Source organism: Hippoglossus stenolepis, chromosome 21 (genome assembly GCF_022539355.2).
Source record: "Hippoglossus stenolepis isolate QCI-W04-F060 chromosome 21, HSTE1.2, whole genome shotgun sequence".
NCBI classification, from domain to species: Eukaryota; Metazoa; Chordata; class Actinopteri; order Pleuronectiformes; family Pleuronectidae; genus Hippoglossus; species Hippoglossus stenolepis.
Genome location: NC_061503.1, coordinates 13,360,693 through 13,372,573, shown reverse-complemented (window position 1 = coordinate 13,372,573; position 11,881 = coordinate 13,360,693). Strand labels below are relative to the sequence as shown.

The window sequence follows — 11,881 nt, the reverse complement described above, 5'->3', positions numbered from 1 at the left end:
CATTTCCCAGCATTCCTTCACAGGAAGTGTGTCCGCTCCCAACACTGGTCCGACTGCAGCAAACCGGGCGACAGCACGAAGCAGCATGTGTGAGCTCACGTGAAGCAAGAAGCGCGTGAAGAGCAGAAGTTCATCATCACTGATCAACTCTGAAGTTACAGGTAAAGTGTCATGGCGTCAGAGTTCAGCACCAACAGCTGATGTGTAGCTTAGCACGCGAGCTAACAGGCTGTGTGTGGTGTTAGCATGTAGCCAGTAAGAGTAGCAAGGGATGAACTCCCACTAGCTTCCTGTGAGGATAAGAGTGAGTTAAAGGGTATAAAGAAGTAAATGTTGTTTTACTTAATTAACACTGAAGAAAAAGTAGTTGATAAACAAAGTATGCAGCTGAATAAGTGGAGTTTTCATTGTGTTAGCTAACAGGTGCTAATTGTGTGTAGGAGACACTTTGACACTTGAACTTACCACAATCTCTCCTCTGGTGCTTATAGTATTTCTGTATTTATACGTGCACAAATACACCACAGTAAATCCCTTATGTGTAAACCTGCTTGGCAATTTAACCAGATTCTGAATATTCAAGTGATCCTCTGTATATTTGTCTCATCCAGCAACATGTCGGAGGCACTGACCCGGCAGATAAAGGATCTGGAGGCAGAGCTGGAGGAGCTCAGGTCCCAGCTGAGGGAGAGGACTGCAGCCGGAGAGGACTTGGAGGTGACGTCCAGTGAAAACGCCGACCACAAGCCTCATGGGAAGTCCAGTGGCTGCAAGAAGGGTAAGAAAGCCCACAAGGAGCGTCCTTTTGACTTCTCCGCCCACCCTCGGCGCCACGCGGCCCTGCGGCTGGCGTACATGGGCTGGGCCTACCAGGGCTTTGCGGTGCAGGAGAACACCGACAACACGGTGGAGGCCCGACTCTTCGAGGCTTTGCTGAAGACGCGGCTGATCCAGGACCGACAGAGCTCCAACTATCACCGGTGTGGTCGCACCGATAAAGGAGTCAGCGCCTTTTCCCAAGTGAGTTCACAGAGATGAAGAACGTGCGCGGTTTTGTAGTTTTTCTCATGCAGGCGTCAAGTAAAGGTATCTCTTTCCCACAGGTCATTACAATTGATTTGAGGTCCACACAGTTTTCTGGAGGACTGGGTGTCACGCTCCCAGAGCATATCGACGCAAACACCAAGAGTAAAGCTGCCGCCTCGGAGGTTCCGTATGTGAAGATGCTGAACAGAGTCCTGCCCCAGGACATCAGGATCTTGGACTGGGCCCCCGTCGCAGAGGGGTTCAGTGCTCGCTTCGACTGCAAGTCCCGCACATATCGCTACTACTTCCCCCGAGGGTCTCTGGATGTGCCATTAATGGCAGATGCTGCAAAAAGGTGGGTGAAGACACTGAATCCTAAACACTGATGTCCCCCGTTGAGGACGCAGCTCTGATTCAGCGCTCTCTTGGCACCCGACAGGTACGAGGGGACTCACGACTTTCGCAACCTGTGCAAAATGGATGTGGGCAACGGCGTCCTGCAGTTCGAGAGGACCATCTTGTCAGCGTCAGTCAAACCAGCGTTGCCTGAACACACGTCCAGCACAGATCACTATGACATCTTCATCTTTGAGATTAAAGGATTAGCCTTCCTTTACCACCAGGTAAGAAAAGACAATAACTGTACAGTTGTTTGCAGTTTTCTTTTAAAATTTGAATATTTGATAACCTTTGCTGTGTTACATCACAGGTACGATGCATGATGGCGTTGCTTCTCCTGATTGGACAGAAACTGGAAGCCCCGGAGTTAATTCATCAGCTCCTGGATGTTCAGAGTAATCCCCGAAAGCCCCAGTACAGGTGAATTGATGACTAACGAACGCTTTTGACGTCATTTAGTGTTTGAAATTCCGTATAAATGATTATGGTGTAGAGGCAGGGTATAAAGGTCCTGCTGATACACCCGCCTGACTGTTTTTACAGCATCAAATAACTAATTAAGACCAAATTTACTTTATCAGTTTGATATGAACTTCCCAAAGAGACAGAAACCATACTGCAGCCAGCCACTAGGGTTTTTTGAAGATGTTTTGGCTTCCCTTCTGGGGAGCAGTCGTGTCGTCCGTCTTTATATTCAGTCTATGGTTGAACCACATCCCTCTGAGTCTTGAACGTTCTCCTTCTTGTCGTCAGCATGGCGGTGGACTTCCCTCTGGTGCTGTACGACTGCCACTTCGAGGGTTTGAGCTGGAAGCAGGAGGCTGAGGAGGTGAACTACGTCCTGTCAACACTGCAGCAGCACTGGACCCAGAGCGCAGTGAAGAGCCACGTCCTCCATGGGATGATCAAGGGTTTGGAAGCCTCAGGTTAGAGTTTATTAAGACTCTGTGAACCTCAACATTGAATACACTTGTAGCTTTGCATCCTTGTGAATCTTTTTGCTTATGCCTGAACTATCATGCACATCATTTTTCCACTGCTCTCTGTCCACAGGCGGAGTTTCCTCCAACCACTGCTGGTTAGTGGAAGGCAGCAGGCAGAGAAACTATCGGCCGTTGCTGGAGCGTCCGTGCTGCGAGAGCCTGGAGTCCAGGATAGACCACTTTGTCAAAAGAGGCAGACTGGAGCGGGAGGAGGGCGAGAACGGAGGGGACACTGTGCACAGAGGGAAAAGGTCCAAACATTCCCACAATTCCTCCACCGGGCCTGTTTCTTCAGAGCTGCCACCGGCGAAGAAAAGTGCAGATCGGAAAACAGAAGACTGATATTTTTCTGTTGGAGAAAGGACTTGACAACGTTTATTTTTTTTAATTTTCTTTCAAGAAAGAGCATTGTTTCATTCCATTTTTAATTCAGGACACAAAACAGGGGATTTACATTTTTATTTCACAAAACCTATTTTCTACCGAAGCTTATTGCATTCACTTGAGAAAAAAATTCTTCTGTATTAGATTATTATGTCAGAATTGTTTTTCCGAATCAACAATATAGCTTAACTCAAAATCCTAAATGATGTTCTTGTTTTGAGTCATTGGGAGAAACTATTTTGTCTTCTTAAGTATGACAGATGGCTTGGTTATCAGTGTATATGCTTTTACACAGGCCCCCTTAGCACTTGTTTAGACAGAAAGTTCAGATTTTGAGCTGTGTCGTTAATTCAGAACAAGCAGCAGGATTTGCTCATGGAAACTCAAGATTTACGACAATCTCTCCTGATGTCCCAAAAGATGGTATTTTTATGTTGTGCGCACAGAGTTAATATCTGCTTAGTAAAGACATGTCTGGCCGATGCTCAGAAGACAAAGCCAAGTTGGATTTATAGCTTTTATTATTAAGAGCGACGAGAACTTCATCGTGTGACATTCCCGGGTGAAAATAGAACTTCGGCTGTTTTGCATCTAAAACATCTTAAAATAAACATCTTGTGCGCACAGGTTATTATCTTGATAAGACAAATCATCAAGAAATGTTTTGGGACTTCAAGGGCGCCCTCGTTTTCAAGACATAATAATCTCTCATTTTCTTCCATGCCAAAAATTTATTTTGCACAAAAATAAAGCCGTTTTGGAGAAAGTGTCTGTCTGCTTGGTTTATCAGCGGGGCGGAACTAATGTGAAAGTAGGAAAGGGACGTGGGAGGATTTCTGATGTGGCGCTGGTCGAGCTAAGAGGCTAGGGGGTTAGCAGCCAGCAGAGAACAGCTCGGGGTTAAAGACAGTTTCCAGTGACTCGGACCTGAGCTGCTCTATCACCTGGCTGTTCACTAAGTGACGCACAGAGACAAACATGTCCGCTGCCTCGCGTGTTCGTGTCTTTTTCATCGCTCTCACGTGATAAAACACTCATGCTAACGTTAGCCTGTTAGCAGCTCTGGTTGTTTTTCTGCAGCTGTGGCTCTGCACGGATCCAAACTGTAGCTCCAGCTGATTTCAGGAGGCTGTCGTGTGTTCACAAAGGTAAAGAAACCGAAACAACAACAAACACTAGATACAAATACAACAGTAACAGAATAAGTACTTCTGTAAATCATATTGTTTATGTACTGGTTGATTCAGATTTCACTTCCTGTTAGAACTCGTTAGATTTGACAGGAGTTATTTAGTTATTAAGTTAGTTAGTGAGGAATAACTTCACAGTTCACTAATCAAACCAGTTTGACTCTTGACCCCTTATGTATTTTTTACATTAGTGCAGTTCATTACTTCCACAGCAGGGGGCGCGCTGTTAAACATAGGAGAGGTGTGACTGTAAACAACAACTCAAGACTTTTATTGTGAAAATATCCAGCTGTGGAAAGTAACTTTTACTCCACTTACTTGTACTTGTACTTTATCATTTCCATTGTACTCAGTCAATGAATACTTTAATTAATAAATAGAAAATGATACAGTATTGTAGGAGAAAGTAATAAAATTTAGCCCAATGTACTGAAACATTAAAAATGATTAATATTTATTCTGAATTGGACCATTTGAGAAGTACTTATATTTATTTTAATTATGCTGATAATACATTTGTACTGTTACATAAGTACTTCTTCTTAAACTTCCTTTATTCCAGTAAAGGTTCTGAGTACCACTGGAAATAACTTTTTTAATCTAATCCATCTACAGTGTTAATGTTAATTTGAGATTGTAATAATTTTGTCTCGACTATTTGTCTGATTGTAAAACTTTAGTTTATTAAAATTTGTAATGAGATGGGCCTTCACACAAGTTTTACCTTTCCTTTCTTTATTTATCTGTTTTGCACTAACCAGCACTGGCAGGACTGTGATGCAGCTCTCTCTGTCGTTGCTTTCAGATGTTCCTGGTTGGGCTGACGGGAGGAATCTCCTCAGGGAAAAGCACCGTGTCTTCCATGCTGCGGGAGCTCGGGTGCCCCATTATCGATGCCGACGTTGTGGCCAGGAAAGGTACGTGAATATTTTTCACCCGCAAACCTTTCAGCTGCACACAGTGAACACACATTCAGTTTGAATACCAAAAGAAATCTGTCCACCTCTTAGATAAGATATTAAAATTGACCTAAATGTCCTCTGATTTATGTAATGATAACATTTACTGTTCCTATCATTGTTATAGTTCTGGTTAAATGCTGTAATAGACATAAGGAGTTTAGCCCTGTAGGAGGTTGATTAAGACGAATGCTCGGAGAGTTTGCATGAATCATGAAGTCTGTCTCCGCTGACTGCAGGGATGATGTTTCAATTACGTGATGAAGATTAAAAAGGTCACAGAACTGGGTAGAGAGTGCACAGCTGCACGTCGGAGAGAATATGAGGAATTAGGATAAAAATTGAATTACAATCAGGTGGCTGATGAGTCTGTTAAAAATTGTTTTAGGTATTTCTCTTTCCTTCGTCCTACCTTCTATATTTCCTTTGCAGTTGTGCATTTTTTAACGTCTTTTACTGACTTGTTTTGTCACTTATCACTAGTCATGTTACACTGGTTAATCAAAACAATGATATAATGTTACCAAACAGTCGTGGAGCCCAACACTCGTGCCTACTCTCGCATCGTCTACCACTTCGGGCCAGAGATCCTGCTTGAGAACGGGGAGATCGACAGACAGAAGCTGGGTCAGCTCATCTTCGCCAACGAGGAGAAAAGGAAGCTGCTGAACTCCATCACCCACCCGGAAATCCACAAAGCGATGCTCAAAGAGATCCTCTTCTACTTTCTCAGAGGTGAGCGAGGAATTGGGTTGGGCTCAATTATAGGTTGACGCAGGGAAGGGAAAGGAGGACTAGTTAGTGAGAGTGAGCTAAAGATAAAAAATGACTTTTGACAACCTTAACCATAACTTAAAAAAAAGAAATACAACTTTCACTTGCTACAATACTCAACAAGAGAAAGAAGTTTCCTTAAAATTAGAGATGTTCCAATACCGATCCTAGCATCAGAAATGCCTCAAATACGACCGGAAATACTGGGTCGTGCATCGGGGAGTATGAGAATCAATGTACTGATCTGATACCACGTCTTCTAAGTGTATTAGTTTCAACCAGATAAAAACTGCAACATTCTTTTCTCGTAAATCACTTCCTCTTTGCTTTTAGAGTGCGAAGAAGAAGTGATTTCTGGAAGTGTAGTCAGCAAATTTCACACTTTAGTTAAACAGCAACATGCACCGTATGCAAGACTTGCGTTTCAAGCTGTTTAAAGGAAGTAATTCCAGGTATCGGACTCTGTTGCCAAAAAGGGGGAAATGATGTCAGAACCTACGTGTTGACACTAATTAATCCTGTTTCTCAATGCTCCTCCTCTTCTTCCGTCTCCTCAGGTTATCGTTATGTCGTGCTGGACGTGCCTCTTCTCTATGAAACCAGACGTCTCACTCAGTTTTTGAACCACACAGTTGTGGTTTACTGGTAAGACCATCACTCATCTTTCCCCAACCTGCACCCCCCCCCTTCATCGCTGTAGATCTTTACCTTTAGGATATATATTTTGAATCATTAAACTATTTGACGGTTTGTTTTTGACAGGCTCTGGCCATTAGGGGCAGTTCTTGTATTTATATTAGTTATCGGTTACCTGTCTTCCTCTCTCGCCACATTATTAGCATGACTCACTGCCTCTGGATTTTTTAACAAGGCGCCCTGGCTGCACCGTAAATAACCTCCTTTGTCTGTTCCTTTTCAGTGACCCTGCCACTCAGCTGTCCCGCCTGATGCAGAGGGACGGCCTGACCCAGGAGCAGGCCGAGCAGCGCGTGGCCGCCCAGATGCCGCTAAATGAAAAGCGCGGTCTGGCCAATCACGTTATCGAGAACTCGGGCAGCCGGGAGGACACCCACCGGCAGGTCCTGCGGCTGCACACAAAGCTGGAGGACTCCATGGACTTCCTTTTAGTGAGGGTCATTGCAATCGCTGCCACCACTGGTCTGAGTGGGATTCTGCTCTATGCTGCCAAGATCCTTTTATCCTAACAGAGGAAATTGGAGCTGTAAAAGTGTTCGCTCCCAGACGTGGTCAAAGACGGGGATGTGACCGGGAGCAGGCAGGTCGGAGGTAACGAAGCAAATTACTGTGAGATTAGTTTCACAGCACCCATCACTGCAGCTCGGTGGTGCGACGTGCACTGATTAACACGGACTCACACTGTTGACATAACATGTGATGACAAATTGTTGTTTGGTGTGAAGGGTTTCTATGTGCAATTTCTGTGGGGTTTTACTGTGAGACACTAAAACATGAACGTGATACTGTACAAGCTCCAATTTTCATCCTGTGCTCAGTTATATCAGTGATGCACTCAACAGTGACGTCAGATTGGAGCTTAATTATAATGCAGTGTTCCACAAGTAGCTTATATTTGTAAAACCGTGAACTATGATAGATTATAGAAAGGATGAGATTGTATTTGGTTACACCTATAGACTTTATATAAAGGTCGACGCCATGACAGCTCCCCAAAAGCGAAGCCAAATCACCTGGATCGCCCTCTGGTGGTTGGCTGCAGTATAGGACATAAGCCCTGCCTCCTCCATGCTAGCAGATGGAACGTAGGTCAAAATAAATAGTCAAAGTACATGTCAAATATTTTTTTTTCTGTCATTTTAGGTAGGTCTTAACAAACTGATGTTCGTTGAAGTGTGGATTTTTCAGTTAGTTTGGTTTCATTTAGTTATTTGTTGCTATAAAAACCGTGTGAAACGTGATGATCGACGGCTGAGACTGACTCCCTATTGGTCGAGAGCGTGTATCAGCAACACCTCGATACTGTGGCTACGCACCACGACAAAAGAAAGAAGGCGGCACCTGTCACCGGGTTAATTTAGTTAAATGTTTGTGGGGGAGGAGGTGAAGTCCATCTTTATACACTGCACCCTATGGTTACGCCTTTTGAAGCTGCTCAAATTAGACATTCTTGGTGATTTCATAGATTAAATACAAACTGATTGAGAGAAGATGGAAAAGGTAAAAGATTGTAGTCACTGATGTTTCTGTAGTTTTTATTCATTCTGCACCGACTTTCATTTAGTTTTTTTCGTGCAGGATCATATGATTTAAACTGGATGGAATACTCTCTCAGAAAATAAGTAAAATACTGAATATGAAGAATGTGATGATACAGAATATGTAATGATTGTATGTTAATGACGTTAATGTATAATGAAGATTGACAGAAGATATTTGACAATCCATTTTGAATGGGAGCCGAGCGACTTTACACAAGATAACAGACTATATTTATCACAGTATTTTCTTACACTTGAAGCTGTCCTCTGTAAATAACTCAACCTGTAATGTTTTTCTTTCAGTGCACACTCGCCTGTAACATTTGTAATGTGAGCTGCTTAATTTTAACATAAATGATCAAACACCACTGATTTAAAGGAACAACTATCAGATAGTGTCCGTGTGTTTTTCTGATTGTTGCCTCAAAGCAGACGTTCTGAATCCTGTGAACAAACATCTGGCTCCCCCGATAAGGCATTTTTAGTCTACAAAAATGGATTAAATACCATATATTATGACTTTCTTCTCATTAAATTAAAACTTTGTACTCATAATATTACGACTTTCCTCCCAATTAGGCCTTTAATCTCATAATTCTATGACCTCATTCTCATAATATAATGACATTATTTCTGAGATCTCAGAATTTTTTTCTTGTTTAAATAATATGGCCTGAAAACTCAATCAATAAAAACATTAGACATTTTACAGGGACTTAATGTTTGAACAAAATCTGTCATGTTTATTTTAGACCAAATGATTTTCTGTTTACCGTCATTCATGAAGATTTATGAAGAAAATAATCAAATTCTCACATCTGAGCAGAAAGAACCAGTGAGTGTCACAAAGAATAAAAATATTGAATTATTCGACTATTGTATTAATTGGCTAATTATCCCAGTTATTCCCTCGAATAATGAATTGCAGTGGCAGCCATGAAATGCAGCATGTACGATTTCTTCATGTAAACGGCTCCTACAGGAAATTGTGTGTGAGTGACAAGACTTGAGAAGATAATGATGAACTTATATTAATGGTCCGTGGTGATGTCCTTGCTCTTGTGCACATCAGAGCTTAGGCATGAAAATTCCGGCCCACGGGCAACGCGTGGTGACATCACCCTGGCACCGAGGGCCCACTAAGCCTGCGTGGCTCACTTGGCCCCTACTGGTCTGCTCTTTGTTTTTATCAAGCCACCGTGGAATTAATGCAAAGTGACTCCTGCTGCTGCGGTGAGTGGGTGGGTGGATTGGGGGTGAACCAGACCTTGCATGGCCACACATTTGGATACATATGTATTACACAAATCCACTGCTCCGAACACAATGGGGGTCTTTTAAACACATGCAAACAGCCCGTACGCAGCACAACCACCCACGGAACACACGATGATGAATATGCTATTCTTAGGCTGCTTTTTAAAAAAAACCATCCTCCACCGTGTTGCAGGGGGTAGCATGCTTCCCTGGCCATCCAGCTGTTCAGGAGAGATTTCCAAGTGGGCCGTCTCTCAGTCTCTGTCTCAGGCACAGACAGAGGCCAGATGCAGAGCGTGGAGGGGAGACTATATCTGTACCAGCGAGTGTGAACGCTCCAGGGCACAAAAGGGTGTCAAAGTCTCAGTCTGAATATAAAGTGGGTTTAATTCAGATTTAATTCTGCGATGAGCTGAAAGGTGAAAGTCTTAAGTTGCCTTGTTACACTTTGTAAAAGTCCATGGACGCAGGCACAACCCGCCGCTGCTTTATTGCGTGTTGTGGGTCCGCTCCGGGAGCAGAGCAAGTAATTTTCAGATGGCAGGGGGTAAAGACTTATATAATTTCACCATCATGTTCAGAGAGCCGGCCCCGGGCGCCGCAGTGTGTCAACATTTCGGAATCTCCTGTCTGAGTGGTTTTTCATCATTCCCCTTGCCCACCGCCCAAAGCAAAGGTAAAACCGTTTGGGCAGAAGCAAGCAGCTTTGCACCAAACACAACGGCAGCTCCAGATAACTGACAGTCCAAACACATTTTCAATAATGTCGTTTTGTGTGTGAACTGTTTGCTCCTCTGGGAAGAATCCACGCAGTCTGAGGATTACAGGTTGTGCCCATTTTAGAGGCTTATCATTTAATACAGTGTTTTCTTTATAGACACATTCTAGCTATTGTGTTTATGAGTGTAAAACTAGTGTTTATGTAAATGCAGCAGAGAGGTCCTAAACATATTTTTTGTTTCGAAACCTCAAAGATCCTTCCCACTTAAAGGACCAGTATGTAGGATTCAGGGGCATCTATTGGCGTAATTCCATAATTCTATTTTAATTGGTGTATAATCAGCTGAAACTTAGAATTAGTATGTTTCTGTTAGCTAAAATGAATCCCTATCAATTTGGGGAGCGACTCCTCTTCCATAGTGTCAGCCATGTTGCCCCACCATGTTTCTACAGTAGCCCAGAATGGCCAAACCACACAATCAGCCCTTTCACGTTTTTTACCTGGACTTAGGTGCTCGGCAACATTAAATGCTAAATACAATTCATTCAAGTCTTTAAGTCACACCACATATTTCTTCCATGTGAGATAGAAGTACTCTGACTCTCTGTATTTGCAAACATCAGTCAAGAATGTTTTCTATTTGACAACAGCCTGAAATTTTCCGTGTCAAAGTCAAATAAAATAACTCTTGAGATACTGTATAATCTGGTTGTTCTGTGGTAAACGTTACGTAGCATTGAATCACCCAATCGCAACCGACATGATATTCACGGTTGTGTTAAACAGTTGAGACGTTGCTATTGCACCTGATGATTGTGGGTAGTGTCATGTTTCTTCTTGACATCATGAATACACCATATCTTTCTTAAAAGACAATTATATCATACAGATTTGTGGCTTCTACAGGAGCATTTAACACTATCTCACATTGTCATAACTTAGTCCACCTTGGTTTTATTATAGCTGATAATCAAAATCTCTATTCAGAAAATGAATGGGATGTTTTACGTGCGGAACCAGGCGGTTGAGCTCTACTGGAGCAGCGATGAGAAACTCACGGTGATGTCACACATGCAGCTCCGCACCAGTGGGTAGAACAGACTGGCCTGGGCGACTGCAGTGCTCTTGAACTCTGGCATCTGGTGTCATGCTAAGGGAAGGGGCACTTGCAGCGCCTCCGCAGCCCCGTTGTCAGGCTGCATCCGCGAGACTGCGGTGAGGTGAAGAGACAGGCAACACGCCAGCGAAGCATCCCCAGCCACATGACTCAACCTGTCCCTGTGCGTTAGCCCCGGCTCGGTCAGGACCGTGAGGGAACAAGGCCGCTGGTATTGAGTCACTGACACACTGGACAGTTCCCAGCTGAAGCATTATGATGGGGAAGGGAGTGGGGGAATCACTGCATGTTGTATACTTGTATTTTATTTGGTGTTTAATCCGCTTATTGTAAGGTTTTATCAGTTCAATGTATCGACCACAGATTAATGACCTTTTAGCCACTCCTCACTCCAAAAAAAAGGATTCTGACAACTTAGCAAACTTGATATGAAATACAGTGTAAAGAGAGTTTATATGTATATGCTGTGTTTCAGATTGTAGCCAGAAGGCTGCAGCTCTAGTGGACACATAACACTGTTTATTTTTAACATCCAAGGTGATACACGGGCTTTGCGCTGACCCTTTAGATAACAGGTCGGAGGAGGTTGGCAGAGCAGCTGGCAGGATTCTGTTCAATGTCAGCTGTTATTGACAGACAGACGGCGGCGAGGAGACACCGATATTTAGCCACGCTCGCGGCGCGGCGGAACGGATGGCGGCCGGTCACTGACTCCACAGCTTCACACAGACCGGAAGCATCGGTGCAAAAGTTTGCACAGATATTCATTTGATTTGCCCAAAGCTTAGGTTTATGACCAGATACTTGAAAAACTAAAGACACTCACATCAGCTC

At 43.4% G+C, this 11,881-nt stretch overlaps 2 protein-coding genes across 2 annotated transcripts; both read left to right on the top strand.

Moving 5' to 3' along the window:
• Nucleotides 1–2: 2 nt before the first annotated feature.
• On the top strand, nucleotides 3–3,558 carry pus3 (pseudouridylate synthase 3). Its single transcript, XM_035145222.2, has 7 exons — nucleotides 3–161; nucleotides 612–1,020; nucleotides 1,104–1,381; nucleotides 1,466–1,649; nucleotides 1,736–1,845; nucleotides 2,179–2,351; nucleotides 2,479–3,558. The coding sequence occupies exons 2-7, from the start codon at nucleotides 616–618 to the stop codon at nucleotides 2,748–2,750; spliced, it is 1,422 nt and encodes a 473-aa protein (XP_035001113.2). The 5' UTR covers nucleotides 3–161; nucleotides 612–615; the 3' UTR covers nucleotides 2,751–3,558.
• Nucleotides 3,559–3,617: 59 nt separating this feature from the next.
• Nucleotides 3,618–8,343, top strand: dcakd (dephospho-CoA kinase domain containing). The gene is made up of 5 exons (XM_035145223.2): nucleotides 3,618–3,940; nucleotides 4,788–4,899; nucleotides 5,473–5,676; nucleotides 6,273–6,360; nucleotides 6,635–8,343. Exons 2-5 carry the CDS (start codon nucleotides 4,788–4,790, stop codon nucleotides 6,918–6,920), a joined length of 690 nt encoding a protein of 229 aa, XP_035001114.1. The 5' UTR covers nucleotides 3,618–3,940; the 3' UTR covers nucleotides 6,921–8,343.
• The last annotated feature ends 3,538 nt before the right edge of the window (nucleotides 8,344–11,881 follow it).